Raw genomic sequence first — 27,389 nt, 5'->3', positions numbered from 1 at the left:
TATTTTACAGTTTCATGGATTGACTGAGCTTCTCCAGGGGGTTCTTCAGATGGTCCTGCCAGGGGTCTCTCATGAAACTGCAGGCTGATAGGAGCTGGGACTGGACTTATCCAAAGGCTCCACCGGGATTCTTGGACAGCTGGGGTCTGCCCCCTCTCCATGTAGCTCAGGGTTCCTCCTTGTCTCTTCTCCAACAGGGTTCCTGGACCTGTTACAGGGCAACTCAGTGCTCCCAAGAAACAAAGCAGAAACTGAAACATTACTATAGAACAACCCCAAAAGTCACATAGAATCACTTTTATTACATTGAATTGATCAAGAGCATCACAGGGTCCAGCTTGTATTCAAGAGAAAGTGAAACAGACTCTATCGTGAAATAGAAGTAAGATCACGTTACAGAAGACTATGTAGATGAAGGAATTGTTGTAGCCACCTTTGGAAACACATTTTGCTACATCTGCCATTTGATTACAAAATCACTTCTTTCCCCCACATACAAAATATTTTTAGCGTCTCCCCAGAAATTCTCACCTTATTATGGATGCGATAGGATCTCAGCATCAAAATCAGGTGTGAGTGGGGTTTGTGGGTGAAGCTCTTTAAGTACTACTCTTCAAGTATAGATCCTGAAGAAATCTTGTGGGGTTTTTTGTTGTGTTTTTTTTTTTGATTCTTTGTTAGGTTTTTGGGGCCATGCTACATGGTTTGCAGGATTTTAGTTCCCTAACTGCGGATTGAATCCAGGCTCCCGCAGGGAAAGCACAAGTCCAAACCATTGGACCGCCAGGGAATCCCTAGCTGCTAAAGAAATCTGAACTTACAAGACATCTGTACACAAACTCAGGAGACAAAGAAAGGTGAGTACAATAAATATTCAGTCTAGAATGAAGAGTAGGGAAAATGGACTCTAGTTCTTGATGGGGGAGTGGCAAGGACAAAAGAGCCTGTGGTTCATTATTATATACATTTCAAATAGGTGTAGATCTTGGTTCATCAGCTATACTCAGTGAAGGCATTTGCTTCTTTGTTTCTAAAGATCATGTTTGATGGGAGACGGGCAGCCATCTTGGGAAACAAGTCTGACACAGCATTTTACACGATAGCTGTCAGGCAGTCAACATTCCTTCTTCATGTATGAACGTGGCTGCTTTCCCATTGACCTTCCCATTAAACAGCTTTAATCTCTCAGTGTTTGAGTCAGTGAGTCATTTGAAACGGGACCTGGAATTCTGGTTGTTGTTTGAAACCCTCCCTGAACAACTCATAGTCAGGTCAAAAAAGTGTTAGCTTGAAGACCTACCAAATGGTTGTCAGCTTGGCAACCAATCTCAGAGACAATGGTGAGGCACTCTTTTAGGAAATGCTGCATTGGCAGCAGCCACGTGATGTACATAAGGACACAGAGTATAAAAAGCGATTCAGATGAAATGCCCTCTAATGAAAATAAGTTTTAAGAATATTGAATGCCAGATGTAGGCCTGGGAGGGAGGCACAGGACAGAAGGGCTAGCTAACATTCCAAATACATCATTGCTAGATTTCAGGTGAATAGTGAAAAAGCTCTTGATTTCCAGTCTAGTGTTCTCTGCAGAACACTAAGATTTCCTGACTTGGATAACCCAACACAGAAGGCACTTAAACAGAAAAATGGACGGCATGGCTTTTGTCTTTCCAAATGGGGTAGGGGATTAGATGACATTTGTTTATTAAGGACAGAAAAAGCCTGGGGACCTAGCATTACATCAGGGGCTTTGTGATAATTCTGTGCCATCTACTAGATGCACTTCTTTTTTACCTTTTGGCCATCCAAATGACATGTGGGATCTTAGTTCCCCAGCCAGGAATCAAACCTGGGCCCTCTGTATTGGGAGCGCAGAGTCTTAAGCAGTGGACCACCAGGAAAGTCCCTGTGCCATACAGTGAAATGACATAGTGTATGTGACTATGAACCATTCCAAAATGATACCAAGATTAGCACTTGATTCTACCTGCATCTTCTCCTTTCTCTCTTAACTTTTGGAAAGCTTCATTTTCTGTAATCAACTGTGTCCTTTCTATTAAAAATATGATGTGTTTCTGTTTTATCCTCTTTTGTTCTTTTCTTCATTACTGACACGTGCTACTGCTGATACTTGTACTTTCCTTGCCACTTAATGTTATGTTTTTTGTTCTTATTCATTCACAGTCATTCCAGGACTAGAGTTGATAACTGGCAGTGACCTGAATACAGTGTACAAGCAGTCTGACTAATCAAATGATCCTAGATTTCTGTTTGAAAATGTCTGGTGACAAAGGGAATGAGTCACCACAAATGAACTATTTGGGGATCTGAGTAAAGTCAAAATGACACAAGAATTTTTCTAGAAACAAGATAAGTGATTGGATAACAGATTCTACCCATGATTGATCATTTAAAAATAAAACAGACAAAAACCTGAAAGAGCAGTCTTTAACTCAATACCCTCTGAACGACCTTGGACAGAGTACTTGAGCAATTCTTAGATCAGGGCAATCATAGTCTTTGACCACAAGAGGGCAGTTAAAATCACAAGAGATCATCATACATGTTTGTTTTATTAAAAATCCGAAATCTGGGTGTGTAAACTGAACTTGTTCAGATAAGCTAGTTCATTATATTTTTAGTTTATTTTTTAATTTAAGGATAATTCCTTTACAGAATTTTGCCATTTTCTGCCACACATCAACAAGAATTATCCATAGGTACACCCATGTCCCCTCCCTTCTGAACCTCCCTCCCACCTCTCTCCCATCCCATCCTTCTAGATTCTCACAGAGCCCCTGCTTGAGTTCCCTGAGTCATACAGCAAATTCTCATTGGCTCTCTATTTCACATGTGGTATTGTAAATTTCCATGTTACTCTCTCCATACATCTCATCCTCTCCTTCCTCTCCTCTGCCCCACCCCCACCCCTGTGTCCATAGGTCTGACTCTATGTCTGCTTCTCCATTGCTGCCCTGAAAGTAAATTCATCAGCACCATCTTTTTAAAGTGGATGGGAAAGAGAAGGAAGGAAGGAAAGGATTGTGGTTGTTGTTCAATCTCTAAATCATCTCCAACTCTTTGTGACCCCATGTCCTGCAGCATGCCAGGCTTGCCTGTCCTTCATTATTTCCCTGAGTTTGCTCAAAGTCATGTGATAGAAAAAAATGAAATTTAATTAAAAAAAAAAACCTAAGTTTATACATGTGCAGAAACCAAATAAATCTTTCTGTCAATCCTCAATATCTGAGTGCAAATTGATACCAAAAGTTTAATTCAATTTAAAACAAAATATCAGTCTTATAAAATTTCTGGCTACATACCTCTGGCTTCTGAGTCTTGTTTTCACAGACCAGCAGTGGGGAAGTGAGGCAGCCCTCTAGCCTCTGGAGTTGGGGATTGGAAGAACAAAGTCTTTTTCACTGGTACTCTGTTATCTAGCTATCACTTCGTGTGACTGATACCTGTGATGGTCCTGTGATATGTCATCTCAGCTATGCAACAGTCCCCAGTCATTCAATCAAACACTGTTTTTTGTTTGTTTGTTTGTTTGTTTGTTTTTGGTGGTGCCCTGCAGTATGTGGGATCTTGGTTCCCCAACCAGGGATTAAATCCTCACCCCCCGCACTGGAAGCGCAGTCTTAACCACTGGACTGCCAGGGAAGTCCATCGCACTTGTCTAGATGTTGCTGTGAAGGTGTGCTTCCCAGGTGGCATTAGTGTTAAAGAACCCCCTGGCAATGCAGGAGATGCTGGAGAGACGGGTTTGATCCCTGAGTCAGGAAGATCCCCTGGTGGAGGGCATGGCAATCCATTCCAGTATTTTTGCCTGTAGAATTCCATGGACAGAGGAATCTGCCGGGCTATAGTCCCTAGAGTTGCAAAGAGTTGAACACAACTGAAGTGACTCAGCACACACACACACACATGCAAAGTCTATAACCAGTTGACTTTAAGTAAGGGAGATTACCACAATCAGTTGACAGGCCTTAAAGCAGAATTGAAGTTTCCCTGATGAAGAAGAAATTCCTCCTGGGGACAGCAGTGTCCCCAGTCTGCCCTTCCTGATAGCCTGCCCTTTGAGTTTTGGACTTGCCTAGTTGGCCCCACAATTGCCTGAACCAATTCCGTGTGATATACATATTTTTAAATGTATCGCCTACTGGTTCTGCTTCTTTTGTTGAACCCAGACTGATATGATCCCCGGATACTAGTGGGTTTCAGGAGATCCCACACACAACTAGACACATGCCTGAGGAATTTCCGCCCTGCACCATTTCCTGATACAGGTGATATGCTCTCTGGAAGGCCTCTTCATTCATGGCCAAACATTCCACAGGACCTCTTTCTCCTGGGGTCCCTTTGTAGACAACTCAAACCCCATTAACTTCTGTTTCCTCTGGGCCTGGGGTGCTCCTATACCCACTGAACAAATGGTGAAATTGCAACTGGCATCCACTGCATCTGTCCTTCCTTACCCTGGCATGAGGGGCAATTTCAGGTAGCTTCCCACCACCAGACCTCTCCAGGCAACATTCAGATGGAAGTTTCTATGCTGTCCACAACAGGGCACTTAGGTCGAGTTCTTACAAGCACTCTCTTGCTCTCCAGTCAGCCCTGGGTCTACAAATTTCCAGAGCTGAGCCATACAGACTGGGAAGGACTGTGTCCACCTCCAGCAAGCAGAGGCCCTCCTAGTTCCTCCCCAACTTGGCCTGGGCTGAAGGAGGGGAAACATGCCAGCAATCCCATCATCCACAGATTCCCTCAAAAAATTTGCCTCTGTAATTGGTTTTGAATTTTTCATTATATGGGCTGTGGGTAACTGTCCCCAGACCCATTTAGAAAGTCCTATGGGGTGTGTCCAAAACCTGTCTTTGGAACACAGGACTTTTTATCACCTACTCTTCTCAGCTTGCCTATATGCACTTCAGGAAGCAACAGTTAGAACTGGACATGGAACAACAGACTGGTTCCAAATAGGAAAAGGAGTACGTCAAGGCTGTATATTGTCACCCTGCTCATTTAACTTCCATGCAGAGTACATCATGACAAACGCTGGGCTGCGAGAAGCACAAGCTGGAATCAAGATTGCCAGGAGAAATATCAATAACCTCAGATATGCAGATGACACCACCCTTATAGCAAAAAGTGAAGAGGAACTAAATTGATTAAAGTGAAAGAGGAGAGTGAAAAAGTTGGCTTAAAGCTCAACATTCAGAAAACAAAGATCATGGCATCTGGTCCCATCACTTCATGGGAAATAGATGGGAAAACAGTGGAAACAGTGTCAGACTTTATTTTGGGGGGCTCCAAATTCACTGCAGATGGTGATTGCAGCCATGAAATTAAAAGATGCTTACTCCTTGGAAGGAAAGTTGTGACCAACCTAGATAGCATATTGAAAAGCAGAGACATTACTTTGCCAACAAAGGTCCGTCTAGTCAAGGCTATGGTTTTTCCAGTGGTCATGTATGGATGTGAAAGTTGGACTGTGAAGAAAGCTGAGTGCTGAAAAATTGATGGTTTTGAACTGTGGTGTTGGAAAAGACTCTTGAGAGTCCCTTGGACTGCAAGGAGATCCAACCAGTCCATCCTAAAGGAGTGTTCTTTGGAAGGCCTGGGTCTTCTTTGGAAGGACTGATGCTAAAGCTGAAACTCCAATACTTTGGCCACCTCATGTGAAGAATTGACTCATTGGAAAGGACCCTGATGCTGGGAGGGATTGGGGGCAGAAGAAGGGGATGACAGAGGATGAGATGGCTGGATGGCATCACCAACTCGATGGACATGAGTTTGAGTGAACTCTGGGTGTTGGTGGTGGACAAGGAGGCCTGGTGTGCTGTGATTCATGGGGTCGCAAAGAGTCGGACACGACTGAGCAACTGAACTGAACTGAACTGAACTGATTCTCAGCTTTAGGTTTCAGCCAAAATTTTGAGACCACAGGAAAAAAAGTCTTGCTGATATTCTATTTCTCTCATCAATGGGGAAGTTCTTGCACTCTCAAAAAAAATCAGTTATTCATAGGTGAGCTTCTATCTAGAATTTTGTATCTTCAAAGAATATTCCCAGGTGGCTCTCAGCTCTCAACAGTATTTCCACTACTGACTCTGTTCTGAGTCTAGAGATATTTGATAAGTCACCAAGTCTGTCAGTGAATATCTATAGTGCTGGACCTTACAGATTCTTAAAGCCTCTTGAATGAGCCGTCACACATGTAACTACTGCGCTCATTTCCCTGTTTCTCTAGCAAATGCACCAATTTTCCATCCTTTTTGACACAACAATGCCAATTCCAATTAATTCCTGGGGTTTCTATAATTATGCCTTTCACTGGAGGTCAGTTGTTTTATATTTTCCTTTAACTAATTTAATCTTAGAATGGAGAATAAAGGATTTCAAAGGACATAAACATAAAAATTATAAACTAAGACAAAATACTTTCAGCCTGTATTACACACAAATGGCTCATTTATTTAGTATATAAAGAATTTTTTCTCACACATTATTTAAGAAAAGATCAATCACCCAATCTCTTTTTTTAAAAAGGATATAGGCTATGAACTGTCAGATCATAGAAAAGGAAATACAAATGACTTGTAAGCATGTAAAAAGATAATTCTTAGTAAGAGAAATACAAATTAAAACCACAGTGAGAAACCGTTTTCACCTCCCTAATTAGCGAAGATCAAAACATTTGATGAAAAACTGCATTGGTAAAGATGTAAAGGAAAATGAAACTTGTCATGCATTGCTGGAGAGAGTACAAATATGCAGGTTTATGTACAATTGGGGAAATCTACAAATACTCAAAAAGCAAGAAATTACATCTGTAGAAATATAGTCATTGCAGCATTGTTTGTAAAGGCAAAAGAAGGGAAATGATCTAAACTTCCATTAATAGATCAGTTACATAAATTGTTAAATCCATAAAATAGAATTCTGTCCCGCCATTAAAAAGAATAAGGCAGTTCTAATGAGTATATAAACATAGATTCAAGATATATTGTTAATTGGGGGTGGGAAGTACAGTTCAGAACAGTGTGTATACTATGCTACAACTTGAGGTGTGTGTGCGTGTGTGTGCGAATGCATGCTCAGTCATGTCCAACTCTTTCTAACCCCATAGACTATAGTCGGCTAGGTTCTTCTGTCCATGGAATTTTCCAGGCAAGAACACTGGAAAAGGTTGCCATTTACTACTCCAGGGGATCTTCCTGACCCAGGAAATGAACCCGTGTCTCCTGCATCTCTTGCATTAGCAGACAGATTCTTTACTACTGAGCCATCTGGGAAGCCCATGTGTGTGTGTGTGTGTGTGTGTGTGCGCGCGCGCGCGCGTGCACTCATGTACATAAATGCTTGTCTGTGAACAATTTATATCTGAGAAAGAATGTCAAGGCAACAGTATTTTTCTCCAGGGCAAGGAACTGGTGAGCTGGCAATCAGAGGTGGAGCAGAGACTCTTTTCATGGCTATGTCTTGTAACTTTTAAATTTTATCCTGTGCACATGTACATCTTCAAAACACGGTAAATAATAATTCGATAGAAGTAACACATAAAGAAAATATGACTGACAAGAGCTTTGAAGAAACTAAACAAGCAGATGTCACAGAGAGCTGGGAGATTGGCTGTTTTGGACAAAGCAATCATAATAGAATGGCTCAATATAAGCTCAGAGAAGTTAAGCATTTTTGCCTAAAGTCACACAGCAATTATTTGAAAAAGGATTTGAGGAAAGGTTGCTTTTGGGGACTTCCCTGGCAATCCAGAGGTTAAGATTTCACCTTTCGATGCAGGGGATGCAGGTTCAGTCTCTGATCAGGAAGCTAAGATTCCCACATGCCTGACAGCCAGAAAACCAAACATAAAATAGAAGCAATATTGTAACAAATTCAATAAAGACTTTTAAAATGGTCTATATCCAAAAAGAAATTTTTAAGTTGGTCTTATTGACTCCAGCATCAGTGCTCTTCCCACTGTCTTCCCACGGCTCTTAAGAGGGGACAAGGCATTTTCTAAGGAAAAATATATAGAAGGAACCCCAGTGGCTCAGTGGTAAAGAATCCACCTGTAATGTGGGAGACACAGGTTCGATCCCTGGGCTGGGAAGATCCCCTGAAGAAGGAAATGGCTACCCACTCCAGTATTCTTGCCTGGAGAAACCTATGGACAGAGGAGCCTAGGGGACTCCAGTCCATGGAGTTACAAAAGAGCTGGACACAACTGAGCAAGTGAGCACACACATACATACAAGGAACCAGTGTAACTAACAGTCTTCAGGAAGGTGGTTGAGCATTCCATACCTGTCACAGCTAGCAGCAGTTAGATGCAAATATTTGCTTACAAGTCATGCAGGGCGTTGGAAGTCATGAAAAACTGTTTAAGCGGAAAATAGGAAGAACTAAGGGGAAAGAAACTTTTAGTTCTTTACTGCGGATCTAGAGAGCACATTCTAGCCCATCTTTGGAGAGACATCACATATAAACAGCTTGGGACATCACTATAGCTAAGACAAGAAAAGCCTAAGAGCAGTCTTGGCATCCATGACAAAATTTGGAATGTGTGCAGTGAGGTCACTGACCCTATGTCCATGTGACCAAAGATGTGGCCCTTTTGAAGATAGGTAGGACTTGTTTTAAGGGGGCAGAGAAAGTGCAACTTTTTTAAAAGTTTTTTTTTTAATTTATTTGGCTGCATCGGGTCTTAGTTGTAGCATGCGGGCTTTAGCTATGGGGCACGTGGGATCTTCGTTCCTCAACCAGGGATCGAACCCACGTTCCCTACATTGGAAAGAAAGCCTCAGAAAATGCAACTTTTGAAAGTTGATCTAAAAGGGGGAAGAAAGACAAGAAGGTGCATTAAGCAGGTCACTCAAAGCTCAAGTGGAACTACACAACTAGTGCTAACTCTCCTTCTCCAGAGCAACAGAACCAAACTCGTCTTTCACCTGGGATGAGCTCAGAAAAGCCCCAGCCAGCGAAGCCCTGAGTGCAGCGTCAAGGCCAAGCCACCTCACCAACATTAGAGCTCGACAGTGATGTCAGAGGGTGCGGACTGCTTTCATTGTGTCTTAATTACTATTGTTTTCGAGTTGTACAGGTAAAAGATAAAAACATACTCATTTTAAAAAGTTTGTCCTACAGAAGAAAGAATAAAGGAAGCAAGGTGGTTATGTATTTAATCATTTTAATATTAATAGATATTTAAATAGTTTCTAATTTTTTCCTGAGGATTAGGTCTCTACGCAGTATGTGTTTAGTGCCAGATAAAGGGTGCTATTCCCAAAGATATTAATATATGTATGTAATGTTGACCATATCTAGATTAAACTAGTCCTCTGCTCAAATGGGTAGGTTTAAGGGAGGATTCAGATATTCCATGTTTCTTGCTCAATTCCTCTAGTCACTCATGAGCTGATAGAAACAACTAGAATAAGAAATTTTAAATTCCATTTTTTTTTTATTCAAGCATTGAATATTCACTGATACAAGCAAGCACTATTTTAGGTGTTCGAGATACAAGGGTGGATTAGATACAGTCTTTGTCCTAAAAATAATACAAAAGGGAAATTTAAGTAAACACCACAATCCATAGTCATCAACAGTACAGAATTACAATCTCCTCATCATTCCCTCCTGTATCTTTTCTTTCTCTTTGCTTTATTGACCTACAATAAGCAGTGGTTTTATTTCTAAGATTCTATTGACAATGCTGTGCCTTCTTTCCCTTTAATTTTATTTATCATTATGTCCTACTAATCCCTCCTCTATCACTAAATAACACCTTGCTTTCTCATCTATGCCCAACCCTACTAAGGATAAATAATGTTTTTCTTATTTTTTAGTCATTTGTGCCAAAAATAATTGGGAGATCAATCCACATAAACTGCTTCTGTAAATTTTCCTCTATAATAATGCCTTTACCAGAATGCCCACATTTCACATGGTGAAATTAATGTGCAAATCACAGTCATAACAAGGAAAATACAGTCACACACTGGTTATTCAACCACAACTATGCATTTTCGAAAAAACTAAATTCAGTCAAGGCCAGTTCTTTACGGAAGTGTGAAGAGCTGAGACACAAAGCACCACCCTGCTCTCTCTCATTCACCTTCCACAACTTATTTCAGGTTTTACCTGCAAAGAGGCACTGTTAGGATAAAAGTATATTATCGGGGAGCAGTAGCATGTCAACCCACTAGCACACAGAAAAACCCTGTAATACACTGGCAATAGTACATATTTGCACAGATTTCATCAGCTCAGCTCAGAATATAACATTTTAAAGGTACATTTTTGACAGAGATGATGGGGATGACTAAGCCAACAACCTTAGTCACTAGAGAGAGGGATACTAAAAACAAACCTTATCTATTTCACAAATTTGCCTGCACTCTTTAAAGTGTTAAGATAACATCTAAGTTCTCTCAAAGAGAGTCCAGCAAGAAGCCATCAATCCCAGGGAGGCGGCGTTGACCCCACATCTAACTTATGTGCTAGAAGGGCAGCACTCACTAAAGGTGTACTCACGAGAGCTCCTCTCCCTCTTTTTAGGGCCACAGGACAGACGGAACATTCATCAACGTCTGACCTTCTTACAGACCCATGGAAAATCAACCTCACAGCTAGAGGCCAGGAGACCCCCTTTGCTGATGGTACCACAATTCTGTACCAAGCTGTTTGAAGCAATTCTGTAAGGAACCAAAAAAATCAATCACTTAAGGTGACGTGCAGAGTAAAGGAAGTTCTAAGGCATGAAAAGATTAAAAATGAGCAAATTCTTTCTGCCATTCAGACCTCACTTCTCTCAGCTCCCAAAACTGCAGAATAAAAATTACTCATTATCCTCTTTAAAATGTCCTCTCTTTTTTTCTTGCCCTTATCAACTATTGATTTCCTTCCTTGTTTCCTTTTTCTTTCCTCTTCTCTCCATCCATTATCCTTAGTCTATTTCCCCAGACATATAATTTCTTTCCCCCTTTTCTTTTCTCTTCTCTCTCTGCACTCTTTTGAAGCCCCTTACCTTGAGATGTTTAAGGCTGATCCATCTTCCCACCTCCAGCCAGAACTGTTTCTCAGACCAATCCAGTAAAATTCCTGACTGAGGAGATTTTGGAGCTGGATCTAAATGAGAGGTTGCAGAAAATGAAAAAAGGTAGGAAAAAAATGCAGAAAGGTTAAAAAGAGATGTAGAGTCATGGTAACGCTGTTTTTCCTTACACCCTCTCTCATCACTGTTATTTATGAACTGAATGTGTGTGTCCCCTCCCTCCCCAGATTGCTATGTTGAAGCTCTGATATCACAAAGTGATGGCATTTGGAAGTAGCCTTTGGGCAGTAATTAGGTTTAGATGGGGTCTTCAGGGTGGGCCCCACACTAAAAATGGGATTAGTGCTCTTAAGGAAGAGGAAAAGGCTTCCCAGGTGGCTTAGTGGTAAAGAATCCACCTGCCAATGAAGCAGATATAAGAGACATGGGTTTGATCCCTGGATCAGGAAGATCCCCTGGAGGAGGGCACGGCAACCCATTCCAGTATTCTTGTCTGGAGAATCCCATGGACAGAGGAGCTTGGCGGGCTATAGTCCATAGGGTCACAAAAAGTCAGACACGACTAAAGCAACTTAGCATGCAGTCTCTCACCACCACATGAGAGGCAGCTGTCTGCAAGCCAGGAAGAAGTTTCTCACCAGAAACCAAGTCTACCAGCATCTTGATCTTGGACTTGGCCTCCAGAACTCTGAGAAAGAAATGTCTGCGGCCTAAGCTCCCCCACCCTGTCTATGGTTTATAGCAGTCCTAGCAGACTGAAACAACCACCTACTCCAAATAACTACTCTCTCTTTCAAACCTTCATTCTAGAGATGTGTCGGTTGCAGAGTGCAATACTTCCTAGAATTGAACTTCATGCCTATAATTACACTCTTAGATCATGACAGATAAGATAACTATTACATCTCTACCTTCCACTGCAACTTCTTCCTTGATGAGATGGAGCACCAAATAGGTATTCAGATAAATACCAGATAAATATATATTCAAATAACTTTGAAAGAAAAAAAGCTAAATACTGCTGTGAACACACTCATATTTCACATCATCATTTAACACTTATGTTATTATTAAACTTGCAACAATGTAGTTGCATTGTTGTTTTTTCCCCACTAAACTCCCCTTCTCCAAGTCCTCATCAATCTTGCATATGGCAAGAAAAAATAAACACAGTTTTTAAGGAAAAAGCTGATGGTAAGGTTAAGTTGGTTATACTCTTTACATGTCCCAAGCTACCCACTAGAACAGAAATAAGATTCTTTGCTCTGTTGAGTCTGACCGGCAAATGAAAGAGTTTATATCCTAATGGAATTGTCTCTAGAAATGAAATGAAATAAAATAAAGGTTAAATCCCAGGAGATTAATTTTGTATAGGATTTGGTGCTAGTGTAATAAATATATTTAGCAACAAGTAAACTACCACCTTGGATACAGCCCTATATTCCCAGCAAGTACTTAATTGTGTATGCTGGTGGGGGACAGGGTCTGAAGTGTAAAGGAAGGGTAGGATAAATGAAATGACATCCTAATTTCCAGATTAGCTGGAAACCTTTTGTGCAGTACTTAAACAATTTGCTTAAAATGATTATTTAAATAAGGAAAAAAGTGAGTTTATCCTCATTCTTCCAATAAGATTATAAGAAAAACTGTCCATTTCTTTCTTCCTCGCATTTCAGTGGGAGGAATGACAGCTAATGAAACACAGAAATGAATAGACTTCATTCATTAAATAAATAAATAGATATAAACACAGACCTCAATTAGAGTCTGAAGAGCTGGGATTCGATAATACTCACAAACTCCAATCCTACACTTGATCACCACTCTCAAGATCCATACAATTCTAAGTCACACGATTCTGCCAGCTTACTACTTCTCCCTGATGAGGCTGGACAGGGCAAATGTTTACTGGGTCACTTTCACTTGAAAATCAACATCCCACTTGAAAGAAGCTTTTAGAACCAGAGTGCGATTATCTACAGGGTTCTATGGACTCATGAATGATATGTGTGCGTTACTGTAGAAGCAGCATAAAAGCATAAACAAGAGTGTTTATTGCAAGGGTGTGACCTCAGAAGGCTTATCTTGCAGAGACGGTGTGAACTAGAGCAATGAGGTGTTATGTCACTTTAGAACTAGTAATGTTTGGTTATACCTTAGAGAGGAAAAAGTATAAAACCTAAAAGCAAGATGAAGACAGAACACAAACAAATGAAATCAGATACATTTTTTTCTTTCCTTTGCATTTTATTTTTAATGTCAATATTTATGTCTTACACATGCACACATATGTTTTTGCAGGCAATATTTTTAAATTGTAATTAAAATACTGCTAAGGTATAGAACATACTCCTTACACTGCCAAAATGAACATGGTTTACAGGATATAGCTAAGATATTTCAGCCCCATATGGACATAAACTACTAAAATACCAAGGCTACTAAATTGGACATATCTTTGATTGGCTAACTTAATTTCAGGGACTATATACTAAATAACTAACCTCAAGGAAATAATTCATATAAATATGCTTGTAGCTGCTTAAAAATTGGAAATCAGATTTTTTTCTAGAAATATGAAAACAGTTAAGCAAAAATAGAATAATACAGAATTTTAAAAGATAAGTATCTGTAATCATTTAACGTGTGGAAAAAGGAATGAAATTATGCTACATTACAAAAGCAAAACATGAACATATGGTATCCAAAAAGCCTAGATATTTACATAGGGTAAATATGTAATTTTAAATAATAGGTATGTTATGTTTTCAAATAAAATAATTTACATTTTTTTCTTCAATCTCCAGACACTTTTTCGGGTGAAGTACTTATTACAATACATGTAGTTATTAATTTGAAAAGAAAAAAAAAAGTACAATACAGAGCACCCATGAAGTCTAAAATTACTTAGATCTATTGTTTTCAATTTAGAGTTATTTCACTTGAAAATGTGTCTGGAAAGCTGAATAAACACACATTGAGCATATTACGTGAAAGTTTAACAAATATACTATTTAAAAATAACTTTATCCTCTGTTTTCAGACTTTTCAAATATATCCTATAGAATGTAAGCACTGACTGCTGTTGCTGTTGCTGCTGCTGCTGCTAAGTCGCTTCAGTCGTGTCTGACTCTGTACGACCCCATAACAGCAGCCCACCAGGCTCCCCCGTCCCTGGCATTCTCCAGGCAAGAACACTGGAGTGGGTTGCCATTTCCTTCTCCAATGCATAAAAGTGAAAAGTGAAAGTGAAGTCGCTCAGTCATGTCCGACTCTTAGCAACCCCATGGACTGCAGCCAACCAGGCTCCTCCGCCCATGGGATTTTCCAGGCAAGAGTACTAGAATAGGGTGCCATCGCCTTCTCCATTGACTGCTGCTGCTGCTGCTAAGTCGCTTCAGTCGTGTCCGACTCTGTGCGACCCCATAGACGGCAGCCCACTAGGTTCCACCGTCCCTAGGATTCTCCAGGCAAGAACACTGGAGTGGGTTGCCATTTTCTTCTCCAATGCAGGAAAGTGAAAAGTGAAAGGGAAGTCGCTCAGTCGTGTCCAACTCTTCGCAACCTCATGGACTGCAGCCCACCAGGCTCCTCCGTCCATGGAATTTTCCAGGCAAGAATGCTGGAGTGGGGTGCCATTGCCTTCTCCGTCTCCATTGACTACTAGCATATAAAAACATGCGGATACATAAAGAGATTTAAGGGAAACTCGACAGGGTACAAAATTACTAGAATTTAATATTGATAAGAATTTCCTCTATAATTTTGTGTATGTGCACAATACTAAAAGTTAGTAAGCCTTGCTGTGTAAACCGAGCAGTCTCTTTAAAAGAGTGAAACGCTGGGGTCCCACCAATTGGGGTGGCAGGAGGACCCGCACTCCTGCTTCACTAAGTCTCCAGGGCACACCTGCCCACAGGCACCTGGCACGTTCTTGCTCCCTGCAATGCCCAGGAAGGAGGTCGGCTCCACCCAGGGAGCAACAAAGGAGGAGCCCAAGAGATGTGGTTCTCCACTAACCTGCTCCTGCAAAAAAGAGGAAATCAAAGTGGAAACCAAAAAATGGTGGCAGGAAAGGATAAATCTTCAGACCAAAAAAAAAAAAAACAAAAAACCCACAAACAAAAGGGGAAAAAAGAACACGAGGGAAACAGGCTAACCAAGACACAAGATTTACCTGCAGAAAACAGAAACTAAGAGCGAGGAGAACCCAGCCTCTGATGAAGCAGGAGACAAAAGAAGCCAAATCTGATTCAAATCACCGCCCAGCCTTAGTGGTCCCTGTCTCCCTTCTTGTACAATACAGGGCAATATGTTTATCAACTATTTTGTAAATGCAAAATTGTGAGTAGCTCTGGAAACATTTTTAAGAAGGAGGAAATTCAACATTATTCCATTTTTTAAGTGCTAATTGCTTTTCCTTAAGAGGTGAAATCATTTAGTTTTTGTTTTTGTTTTTGTTTTGTTTTGTTTTGGTACAACCAGAAAATAGAGGGATATTGAATACAGAGGCTTTGATTGTCTTGGGTATCAGCTTAACATTGCATAGATGGACTAGATTTTACATCCTCCAATACAAAGCACACTAAATGGCAATTTGGAGTCAGTTGTGTGTTTAATATGTCTTGGACACTTTGAATTACTTGTATTCCTACGTTGGTTTTGGTGAAATTGTTTCTTAAAGAAAAACCACACCTTGATCTCTGCTCTCCCTGTCAGAATTTTGTGTACTTTGTAACATCTTTGTTCAGGTAGTCCAGTTTTCCTAGTAATTTTCTTCATCTGCTGTGAAAGATTAATACCATATACACTACTAATGAATTTTCAAATTGTGAATCCGTGGGACATATGATATAACAGTGTATGAACACTTGAAGGCATTCATACTTAACATACTGTTAAAACAAGTTTGCCTTCACATTTTAAACTGGAGAGTAACTTGGATAATTGTTCAGAAATGAATCACAATTACATGGGGTTTTTTTTAGATTTTTGGTACAAATGTTAAGAATTATACACAAATTTAAACTTCTGTATACCAGTAAATCCTAAAGAAAATCAACACTGAATATTCATTGGAAGGACTGGTGCTGAAGCTGAAGCTCCAATACTTTGGCCACCTGATGCAAAGAGCTGACTCAGTGGAAAAGACCCTGATGCTGGGAAAGACTGAAGGCAGGAGAAAGGGATGAGAGAGGATGAGATGGTTGGATAGCATCACTGACTCAATGGACATGAGTTTGAGCAAGCTCTGGAAGGTAGTAAAGAACAGGGAAGGTTGGCAGGCTACCGTCCACGGGGTCACAAAGAGTCAGACATGACTGAACAACACAACAAAATACTGATCTTCAAAACCATCAGTACAATTTCAATTATGAAAGAAAAAAAAATAGTAAAACACTGTCCATCAACAGGTGAATGGATAAACAAAATGTGGTCCTATGCATATAATGGAATATTATTCAGCCTTTAAAAGGAATGAAATTCTGATACCTGCTACGGCACAGATGTACCTTGGAAACATGCCAAACAAAAGAAGCCAATGAAATAATATAAGCCAGATACAAAAGGACATAAGAGGAAAATTCAAAGAGAAAAAGATTAGACTAGTAGTCACCAGGGTCTGGGGAGTGGGGTTATGGGGAGTTACTGTTTACTGGGTGTGGAGTTTCTGTTTGGGGTGATACAAAAGGTTCTGGAAATGAACAGTGGTCACAGTTGCACAATGATGTGAATATACGTAATTCCACTTAATTATATACTTGAAAATTGTCAAAATAGTAAGTTGTATGTTATTGATGCTTTACCACATTTTTTAAGTTAAAAAAAAAGGAGTGAGAAGTATCCTAATCTACCTACCAAAGGTATGCTTTGGGGTGAAGTTCATAATGGTTGCTTTATTTGGTTATGAAGAAAGGGTGATAAACACACACACATTACCAGACTACAAAGACCTCAAGTAAAACAATTCTCCTATCATCTACCATCTGCTTCCAGCCATTTAGTTCTATCTTCGAACATATCATTTCAGATTTCCTCAAAAGGGAAAAACTCAATTCAACAAATCATAATTTACTTTGTGATACATATTTTACTGAAATTTCACACTCTGGGAGACAGAAAAGAAAAACAAAAGTTATTTCAAATCTGGGCTTTATTTCAAGTGTCAAGGAGAATTAAAATGGAAAGAAGGAAAACTAAAATGAAGTGATTCCTCCTATGTTAAAAAAAAATTTCACATAGATTTTTCTCACTTAATACTTGTAATGATTCTGGAAAAAAACTTCTCCAGTTGGTATATAAGGAAATTGAGAGTCAACGAGGTTAAGAAACTTGCTGAAGCTCACATAGCTAGTAAGCAATTTAGTAAAAACAAACTCATGTCTCTCTGAAAGAAATGAAGCTGTTTAATTACCTGAATCTACTTTACATTATGGGGAAAACTGACCATGTTATCATAGTGTTTGTAGTCACAGAAGGAAACCTTCGATATAATTAGATGGCTTCTCTGGTGGCTCAGAGGGTAAAGAGTCTGCCCGCAATGTGGGAGACCTGGGTTCGATCCCTGGGTCAGGAACATCCCCTGAAGAAGGAAATGGCAACCCACTCTGGTACTCTTGCCTGGAAAACCCCATGGACGGAGAAGCCTGGTAGGCTACAGTCCATGGGGTCGCAAAGAGTCAGACACGACTGAGCAACTTCACTTTCACTTTCAAACCCTAAATACAAGAAAAGTCAATACTGAAACTTCAGGGAGAAGATAGGGACAATCCCAAAGTCATAAACTCTAACAGGGATGATGGTTCAAGTTGAACGAGAGATTGTTAAAGCAATAAAGTCTGAAGATATAATCTCAAATTATGATAATGAGGAAGAAAGATGTTATACCGGGAGGAGCATCAGGATAGGTGTAAAGAAACCAAAGTATTTCCACAGGGAACTCTTTAGTCAACATATATTTTAAAATAACACACCAACAACTATAAGAAACAAAAGTTAACAATCAAAATAAACTTATCTATATGGAGAAAAAAAATCAAGAATTTGAACATATCTAAAGATAAATTCTGCAGATGGTGATTGCAGCCATGAAATTAAAAGACGCTTACTCCTTGGAAGAAAAGTTATGACCAACCTAGATAGCATATTCAAAAGCAGAGACATTACTTTGCCAACAAAGGTCCGTCTAGTCAAGGCTATGGTTTTTCCAGTGGTCATGTATGGATGTGAGAGTTGGACTGTGAAGAAGGCTGAGTGCCGAAGAATTGATGCTTTTGAACTGTGGTGTTGGAGAAGACTCTTCAGAGTCCCTTGGACTGCAAGGAGATCCAACCAGTCCATTCTGAAGGACATCAGCCCTGGGATTTCTTTGGAAGGAACGATGCTAAAGATGCAACTCCAGTACTTTGGCCACCTCATGTGAAGAGTTGACTCATTGGAAAAGACCCTGATGCTGGGAGGGATTGGGGGCAGGAGGAGAAGGGGACGACAGAGGATGAGATGGCTGGATGGCATCACTGACTCGATGGACGTGAGTCTGAGTGAACTCTGGGAGTTGGTGATGACAGGGAGGCCTGGCGTGCTGCGATTCGTGGGGTTGCAAAGAGTCAGACACAACTGAGCGACTGAACTGACTGAACTGAAAGATAAATTCAAAGAACAGGAAGAGCAAAAAAGAGTAGTTGCCATAAGGTAAATAGAACACTGAAGAAATAATAGAACAATTCAACTTCAATTTTTTTTATTTTCTCAAAAATAAAATAAATCTTGAAGTCCAAGCACAAAAAAGAGATAGTAAGTGAACACGTTAGCATATAAATTTCATGTAAATAAATTTTTAAGGATGGTGAAAAAGAAAAATAAGTGAACACCTCACTATTTAAAAATATTTAAATCCCAAGGGCCATAAAATATACATCCCAGATTCAAATTCAAATAATATTTTAAACATGTACAGCAAAGAAAAGGAACCAGAAGACAAACAACTGGAAAAGTGATTTCATTTTTCAGCGTGCACAAGATGGATTCTGAAAGCCGTCAAACACAGTATTTCTGTAAGACTTTAAAAGGTGGGTTGGTATGGAGTTTAAAATCTGGCTCTGAAAAGAAAATTTGGCTCTGTCAGATTTGTAGCCTTGGACTTGCTCACTAACTCTTCTGAATTTTATTCACTCTATGAAATAGAGTGGTTGAATTCTACTTCATAGAATATGCTGTGAAGATTAAGAATAATAAAATAGAACTGAACTCCTATCACATAGCAGGTGCTCAACACACAGTAGTTTCTATTTTTATTATTTTCATTATAAGCTTGGCTATCTATAACTGATCTAAGAGGGGGACTATAGTTATATATCTTATTGAAAGATAACTATTTAACAGTGTAAGAGGGACACTTCTGATAGCCTTGGAGCCTCTAGCATAGAGCAAACTAATTCCCTAGCAGTATTCTCCACCACTGAAATGTCAGAAAACTTTGGTTTTCATAGATTTTTATGCTGTTTTGGTAGCTGTTTAGACCTAAGTAGTGCTAGCGGTAAAGAATCTGCCTGCCAATCCAAGAGACCCTGGGTTGGGAAGATCCCTTGGAGGAGGGCCATGGCAACCCACTGCAGTATTCTTGCCCGAAGAATTCCATGGGTAATGGAGCCTGGCGGGCTACAGTCCCTACGGTCACAAAAAGTAGGACACAACTGAAGCAACTTGTCATGTACAATACTAGGAAAAGCAAGCATTTATCTTAAATTAGTATATAAATATTGCCATGAGAATAAAAGAATAACAACACTGGTACAACAAAATCAACAGACTAGATAAAAGTCAAGTTGGTTTTACAGGATCTTACAAAAGCTGAGGGAAAGAAAAAGAATCAGGCCAGAGAACCAAGCAAAATTCCACAGGAAAATCAGATATAAGACTTATCTCTAGTTGCTATGCAATCTCTCAGGGATATTCTACTAAGAGCATAGAATATCCTTTCCAGGACTGATTTGAATCAAGGGTCCTTAAAAGGAAATAAACCAGTTTTGGAAATGCAGCCAGTCTAACTCTGTTCAGCTTACTCAACGGTAGATCAGGATTTATAGTAAGTAGAGAAAGAATGGAAAGATGAAATCCTTTAACACTCATCCATTCCTCCAGGGGACCTCAGAGAAACAGAACCACGCCCACCTCCCAGCTATCCTGGGTTGCAGCCGTCATTATCACACTGCAATTATGGTAGCTGCCTCTGCAATTCTCCTGGGCACTGTCTTGTATTATGATTCACTACTCTGTTTATCAGTGTTTCCTCAACAGTATTTCAAGCTGTCTGCTCACTTCTGCTATTGATTTCACTCAGCCTAAGAACTCAGATGGAGTTGTATCAGAATGAGAATAGGAGTTGCTGCAAAAAGGTCCAGAAAGCAAAGTTATTATTACTAGGTGCCATAAAACCCTGATTCAGTAGGTCTAAAGAATACACCCCAGTGCATTCTGTCACCTAGTTTATGGAAGGATAAAGGAAAAGTAAATCACAGAAGTGCACTGATTTGAAGTTAGAGTTTATGCAGAATTTCAAAAGAATGAGTATTCTTTTGACAGATAACACGAATCCAGATGCTTTAGTCTCCTCTTAAAATAGGAAGTTACAGACTTTATAGACCGTATGTTCTCTCCAACTGCTTCAGAGTAATTCATTGCTTCTCAGAATTACCCCCAAGGGATGTTTAATATAGTTGAATTCTTAATAAACTCTTCTCTGTGAATCTACCCCAAAAGGAAGATGTAAAACAATATCAAAACACAAAACTCAGCATGAAATTAGCACAAAAACCTAAGGAGGATTCCTTATTTTCTTTGCATATGCTATTTAAGTTGACAGGTTAGAATTTGATTGATTTTCATACCAGGTAACCTCAGGATGTCAACTCCTTGTGTTACTTTGAGATGCTCCAGGATTCATAAAGAACTTACTTCCTGACAGTTAGGTGGACAGGAGGGATCTGAGATGCCAGTAGGAAGTGGAGCCCAGCAGTTCAACTCTGCAAGGAGTGTAAAGTCACACACACACACACACACACACTTTCCTTCCTTCTTTCTCAAGTTTCTGAAACTGCTTCTTCCTCATGCCCTCAGCACAACCCCAACTGATTCTTAGTCTAGACCTTATTGAATCCAAATGAATGGAGGCAAAATATTATGAAGAAGGCACTAAATCCCCAGGCTACCTCTCTTTCCCTCCATCCCAAGTTCCCCCAGCTCTTACTGGTGAGAGAGAGCTGGTGAAACTTGTAATTGGAATAAAGTGCCTCTTTACTGTTAGACTCATATGTGTCTGGATCTAATGTTTTCTTTTATTAGATTTGGGAAAGTGAAGTGAAAGTGAAAGTCGCTCAGTCGTGTCTGAATCTTTAAGACCCCATGTAATTAGCCTTTCCCTTATCCAGGGGATCTTCCCAACCCAGGGATCGAACCCAGGTCTCTGGCATTGCAGGCGGATTCTTTACCCGCTGAGCCACAACAGAAGCCCTGTATTTATGGTCTAATTCTTCCCCGTTATACTCACCATCCTGCCACCTCCAACGCACACACACACACACACATGCATACATACCAATTGGAGCATCTAGGTATATAAATGAGGGTTGTTGGGGGAGGAAAAGGAAAGAACATTCCTTTTGCTCCTCAAAAGAGGATACACGTTACATTTGAACGGCATTCTCCAACAAAACCTCCTACATTTACTAAATGTTTGCACTTACCATTTCCTTGCTGTCTTTAAACATAAGGAGATGCGCGTCTTTGGCTAAGCAGAATTCGAGGCTAGAATTCCAGCTCTTTTTTTCCACTGAAAAGTAATAACAGTGGTCACCATACCCCATCCAGAGGTCTGGGCAGTGAGGACAGCCGGCACACTTGGAACCTAGAAAAGAAGAGGTTTGGGTCACATCTTTATGGATCACTTGATCTTGGCAATGAAATGGGGGATAAACTGTCTTTCCTGCTCTCTACCTTTCAGATTAAGGTTTAGAGAAATGTACAACAACGCACAGTCTCAAATTAAATATCTGACAATGTCCAAGTCTATTACTACTACTGAACATTCTATTAAGCAAGGATGTGAAGGGGCAGGGAAGGAAATGGATACAAGCTGGCTGAGGACTGGGAAGAGAGTCCCTTGTTTGTGCTAGACATTAGTATGCACGTGTGACATATACAAAACAGGTAATATAACAGTGTATCTGCATGAATATATTGCTGTACTATTTATATAGGCTCAGAGCATACATTGTGTAACTGCATAATGCACATTGCTTCACTCACGTAGAATCTTTCAGAATATGCAACCTCAGTCTGACACTCCATAACAGTGCAAAAGAAAAGGACAGAAATGAGAAAGAACAAACTTATCTAGAATGAAAGGCTGTTTGGGTTTTGTTTTTTTTTTAATCACAAATGCATTAAAAATTCACTGGAAATTGGATAAAAGACATACTTCATCAAAAAGAATTAATTCTAGATATTAAAAAAAAAAATAGATTTTCTGACAGAGAAGGATATCAGCTGCTAAAGCAAAAAGTCATGCCATTCTCCTCACTGAGCTCTTTTATATACAGACACTCTCATTCCTTTAAAATGGTTGTGCTATAGATCTGTGAAAATGAAAGGAAACTGAAAACGCTTTCGAGGTAATTTCAATGAAAATTCCAAAATTCTATTGATTTTCTATTTCCACAAGACATATTTGTATAAACCCACCATAAACACAGTCTCACAATAGGCAAGTGTGAACCATTATATCAAGTGAGCATACGTGTGGATACATAATTGAAGAGCAGATTTTATATCTATTCCAGATTTGAAGTTAAAAAGTGGAGAAGGTAGTCAACCTTTAGACAAGCTTTCTGTAGGAAGGCCTGGCATGGGAACAGCATAGGGTTCTGGAGATCAAGCTATGAAGTCGACACCTTATAATTTGTGCTTTTTCCATACACCTGTGATGGTGTCCAGCCCGAAGGAAAAATTCCTGACTTGCCTAGGAGTCTCCTTCTGTCAAAAGTTGAACTTGTATCTGACGTAGAGGTCCTAAGACTGAACCCTTAGTACCCCAATTAATAAAGTCTGTCCAACCAGTCACTTGGGGCTTCCCTAGTGGCTCAGTAAAGAATCTACCTGAAATGCAGGAGACCTGGGTTCGATCCCTGGATTTGGAAGATCCCCTGGAGAAGGAAATGATTATCCACTCTAGTATTCTTGCCTGGGAAATCCCATAGACAAAGGAACCTGGCAGGCTACAGCCCACAGGGTCTCAGAAAGAGTCAAACACAACTTAGCCACAAAACAACAATAGCAATAGCCTGTCACTAACAATCATGCTCACATAACAAAAACCTAAGTTAGAACTCTGGATTGTGAAACAAAAACCGAAGGCTCTCTGGATCATCATATGTAAGGATGTAGAACTAAATCTAGAAAAGTTCATTTTAGAAAATGGGAAAGCTCACTAAATGGGAAAAATTAGAATATGCTTAATTAAATTACAGTATATCTCATATGAAAAGTTAAACAATATGAAAATTATAATTTGATTTTCATGCTAAATATGGTAGTAGGTAGGAAAATGTTTATGACACAATATCAAACCAAAAAGCAATACATGAAATTATAAGCATATTGTGATCAGAACTATATCCAGCCTTATTGAAAAAAAAAAAAAAGTGAGGTGAGGGGGATTTTAGAGGACTTAACTGAAATCCTGTTAAAAGAATAAATACTTAACACAAATGCATGTACTCAAAAACTAGAAGACTATGCCTGGGAGATACTCTTGGGTATGTTGGTTTATTTTGCTGGGACTATTTTTCAAGTTTTCTGTTAGGTTATATTGCTTCTATACACAAATTTTGGTTTAAGTTAGCACTTACCCCGGTACAGAATCCACTGCAATAGCAGCATACTTGCTAGAATGGTGGACAGAAGCCCCAAAGCTATCGCCACATGGTAAGAGCGAGGGGATCTCGAGGAAGAAGCTGCAAGAATAGAATCCAAAAAAATATCCTGAGTCAGAATAAAAGTTGAAGGAGAAAAGGTCAGGGAAGGATAGCTGGGATCTGGAAGCAATTTGGCCTGGTTGGAACTGCAATCCAGGCCTTAAAGTTTCCTTTCCTGGATCTGTCAGGGCCATGCTCTGAAGTTGAGGGTGGCCACCATTAACTTTATCAAGGAATATATTGTACTTATCCAGTGAAACATACGTTTTGTCTTGAAATTGTGGCTTGCACAGTCTCATGCTTTAGTGGTGAGAATATAAACTGGAACAACTTCTTTGGATGGCAGTTTGACTGTGTCCCAAAATCACAAAGGCATTAATTTACCTTTTGACTCAGCAATTTGTCTTCAAGAAATTTTTCCTGCAGACATTCACACATGTATAAAATGTCATATTTTTAAGGCCACTCAGCAACAATATTTGTAGGAGAAAAAGACTAAATTCAACCTAACTGTCTATCAATAAAAGATGAGTCAAATACATTCTGACGTAGCCATAAAGTCAGTATGCAATTTCTAACAAAAAAACAAAGACAAGCTTTTTTTATATATATGGAGTGATTTTTCAAGGAATATAAAGGGAAACAGTTAACAAAACAGTCTGTTTGTGAAACAGTATATGTTAATAGGCATTTCTGAAAATAGACACATGCATCTGATAAGGTTGCTTGCCTTGGGGAGGGGAAACAGGTCAATGGGGACAGAGATAGGAGGAAGACTTTTTATTTTCTTCTATACTTTTTAAATTTTGAACCATATGATGTATTATTTATTCAAAATTGATATAAATAAAACAAATGAAAATAAAATAACTGACACCTCACAAGTGCTTTGGAACCTGTCATAATTGGAAGAGTGATCAGTTTAGGTTGATAATTTGTTTAAGGATAGGACATTACTTCATATTAACTCTGTTGTATACAATGTATACCTACGAATGGTATTTTTTTCATTTGGAAAATAACAGATTTTTCACACCAATTTTTTATTTTAAAATGGTAGCGATCCCATAGTCTGATTGTGTAGGACTGATAGTGTGAAAGGCAAAAATTTATAAAGTAAGGCATTTAAGTTCTAGTTTTGACTCCTTTATTTGATAACCTTTAATTTGTAAGTTGAGAAAATAATTCTGCTTATTTGGGCCTCACTTTCAAATTTAAATTTTAGGCAAATGATACTGTAGATGTAGGTATCTAGGATGTATTTTGAACTTCTTAAAGAAATTCATAGTGAAAATAGCTTAAAATGAGAGAGTTGTGTATTTTAACTATTTGGACTGATAAATCCAAAAGCATTTGATTTTTTAGTGATACAAAAAATACATTTGCACTATAGAACAATATTTAATGAAATAAATGTTGATTTTAGATATTACACTAAGTGTAAAAAAAGTATCAAAACATAATTGCATAAATTGTATATGTGCAACCACAATTCAGTTAAAAAAAATTAACTGAAATTTAATATTTTTAATGTACTTTATATTAAAAGACTCTTAGTGAAGTACTTGTAGTAAAGTCTGTATAAAAAAGCAAAAATATGTCAAAATAGTAATAGTGATGATCACCATGTTGTAAAATTATTAGTGATTTTATTTTATTATATCTGCTCTCATAGTTTCTCTAATTCCTGTAATGAGCATGTAATGATTTTTTAATTTCTCCTGGAGAAGGAAATGGCAACCCACTCCAGTATTCTTGCCTGGAGAATCCTATGGACAGAGGAGCCTGGCGGGCTACAGTCTGTGGGGTCGCAAGAGTCAGACATGTCTTAGTAACTAAACCACCACCAATACTTTTGTAAAGAGATTTTTAATATTGTTTTAATGCTCCTGACCTATTTTCCCATTACCAAGCAGAACACCCCAGAAAGCTGGTGTAGGAATAAACATACTGGCAATAAATAAGAATGTGCAGTGTCCACTGGATACAAACAAAAAACCACTTGCCTAGAAATTAAAATTATAGTCAAGTTTCAACTTATCACGAATTGTGTGATAATATACACAAACTTTAAAATGCACATTCTTTCTTATTTAACATTTCTATTCCTTAGAAATTAGCACAGATATAACCCCAAACAAGGAAAAATAAGTACAAATAAAACATTAAATGCTCTGTAATTTACAGTAATAGAAATAAATCTAAATGTCTAAGTATAGTGGAATGATTTAGCAAATTATAGCAGTGATTTCAAGGGACAATACTAAAACTTGTAATAGTAAGACTATGAGGCAAAAAAGAGAGAAACCTTATGGAGCTACTCTAAAGAATGCACTTCATGGGAGTTTGCTCCCCAAGATATAAAATCAAATATTAATTTTGGCACTTACACAGTTATCTGCCTGTCTCAGAAAGTGTTTTCTCGGGGTTTCATGTAAAAATGGTTTGTTTCATCTTCAAATTCCCAGAGTCACAGGGTCTAGTATCTGTAACGCTCTTAATACCTTCTTTCTACACTATAACTTTCTGGTGCAACACCGGGGGTGTGGGGAAGACCTAGTTATATGAATTAACTTCTTTTCTGACAAAATCTTAATATAACCCTGTGGCAAAATTATTGGTGTCCTTCTCTTAATTTCATAGCCAGAAAAACAGAGATGCCTAGAATTTGCACAGCTGGTCCACAGTTGCCCCAAACATTCACAAAGAGATAAAGTTCTCCCAACAAATTTCTTGCTTTAGTTCAGGAGCAATAAAGACAAACAAAATTGCCCCAGCTTGTGTTTCATAGATAAGATGATAGAAGTGAAGGGTTAGAAAACAATTTACCTGAAACCTAAGATCAGATCCTCAACCACATACAAAATTTTCATATTCCAACTCTGGACTTCAAAATGAACCAAAGGCATTTCTCCAAATGACCCTCTATTTTTCTGCATCCTCTACTCCAAATGTATTCTCCATCTCATTTATTCACCTAGCCTACGGTGACTATGGACAGTTTTCCACACTTGATTGGTTAACTCACCTTCTTGCTGCCATCGGTCGTCCTTCAGAGCTTGGCGTGCAGCAGAAGACTTTATTATGGAATAAGTAACATTGTCAGTCATCTTCGTCTAATATCTTTCACATTCAGTTGAGAGAATAAAATTATACAAGCGTGAAGAGACAGGGGTAAGTGAGGAAACAGCCCAATCTCTAAACTGCTAGCAGGAAACTTGAAGGTTTTATAAAAAAAAAAAATGGGCCAGCATGACAAAAGCAGAAGTAATTTTTCAGGAAATGGTTCAAACTCTGGGGCTGCCTATAGAAATTAGTATTCTAAACTCTGATTTTTTGATGTTTTATTTATTTAACCT

At 39.0% G+C, this 27,389-nt stretch overlaps 1 protein-coding gene across 2 annotated transcripts; it reads right to left on the bottom strand.

Moving 5' to 3' along the window:
- Window positions 1-27,146, bottom strand: KLRG1 (killer cell lectin like receptor G1). 2 transcript variants are annotated; one of them, XM_055566099.1, is made up of 6 exons: window positions 27,059-27,146; window positions 23,965-24,069; window positions 21,802-21,962; window positions 11,033-11,133; window positions 10,376-10,700; window positions 1-251 (listed from the first exon to the last, which is right to left on the bottom strand). In XM_055566099.1, the coding sequence occupies exons 1-5, from the start codon at window positions 27,138-27,140 to the stop codon at window positions 10,589-10,591; spliced, it is 561 nt and encodes a 186-aa protein (XP_055422074.1). In that variant the 5' UTR covers window positions 27,141-27,146; the 3' UTR covers window positions 1-251; window positions 10,376-10,588. The 2 variants fall into 2 exon arrangements, 1 of the variants encoding a protein (XP_055422074.1); XR_008709311.1 differs by lacking the exons at window positions 10,376-10,700; window positions 21,802-21,962; window positions 23,965-24,069; window positions 27,059-27,146 and adding an exon at window positions 11,230-11,296 and having other exon boundaries at window positions 1-229.
- Between the last annotated feature and the right edge of the window lie 243 nt (window positions 27,147-27,389).

The sequence above is a fragment of the Bubalus kerabau genome, chromosome 1, assembly GCF_029407905.1.
Source record: "Bubalus kerabau isolate K-KA32 ecotype Philippines breed swamp buffalo chromosome 1, PCC_UOA_SB_1v2, whole genome shotgun sequence".
Classification (NCBI taxonomy): domain Eukaryota; kingdom Metazoa; phylum Chordata; class Mammalia; order Artiodactyla; family Bovidae; genus Bubalus; species Bubalus kerabau.
The sequence above is the reverse complement of the archived record's forward strand: the minus strand, read 5'-3'. Positions and strand labels throughout refer to the sequence as shown.

What these genes read in the sequence shown, in the direction of transcription:
- KLRG1 (XM_055566099.1), bottom strand. Translation starts at nt 27,140, where the DNA reads ATGACTGACAATGTTACTTATTCCATAATAAAGTCTTCTGCTGCACGC. An exon ending in GCAGTGGATTCTGTACCGGG is followed by an intron (nt 21,963 to 23,964) that starts GTAAGTGCTAAC and finishes CTTCTTTTCTAG; the next exon opens with GTTCCAAGTGTGCCGGCTGT. An exon ending in TCAGCCTTAAACATCTCAAG is followed by an intron (nt 10,701 to 11,032) that starts GTAAGGGGCTTC and finishes GGTTCCTTACAG; the next exon opens with AATTGCTTCAAACAGCTTGG.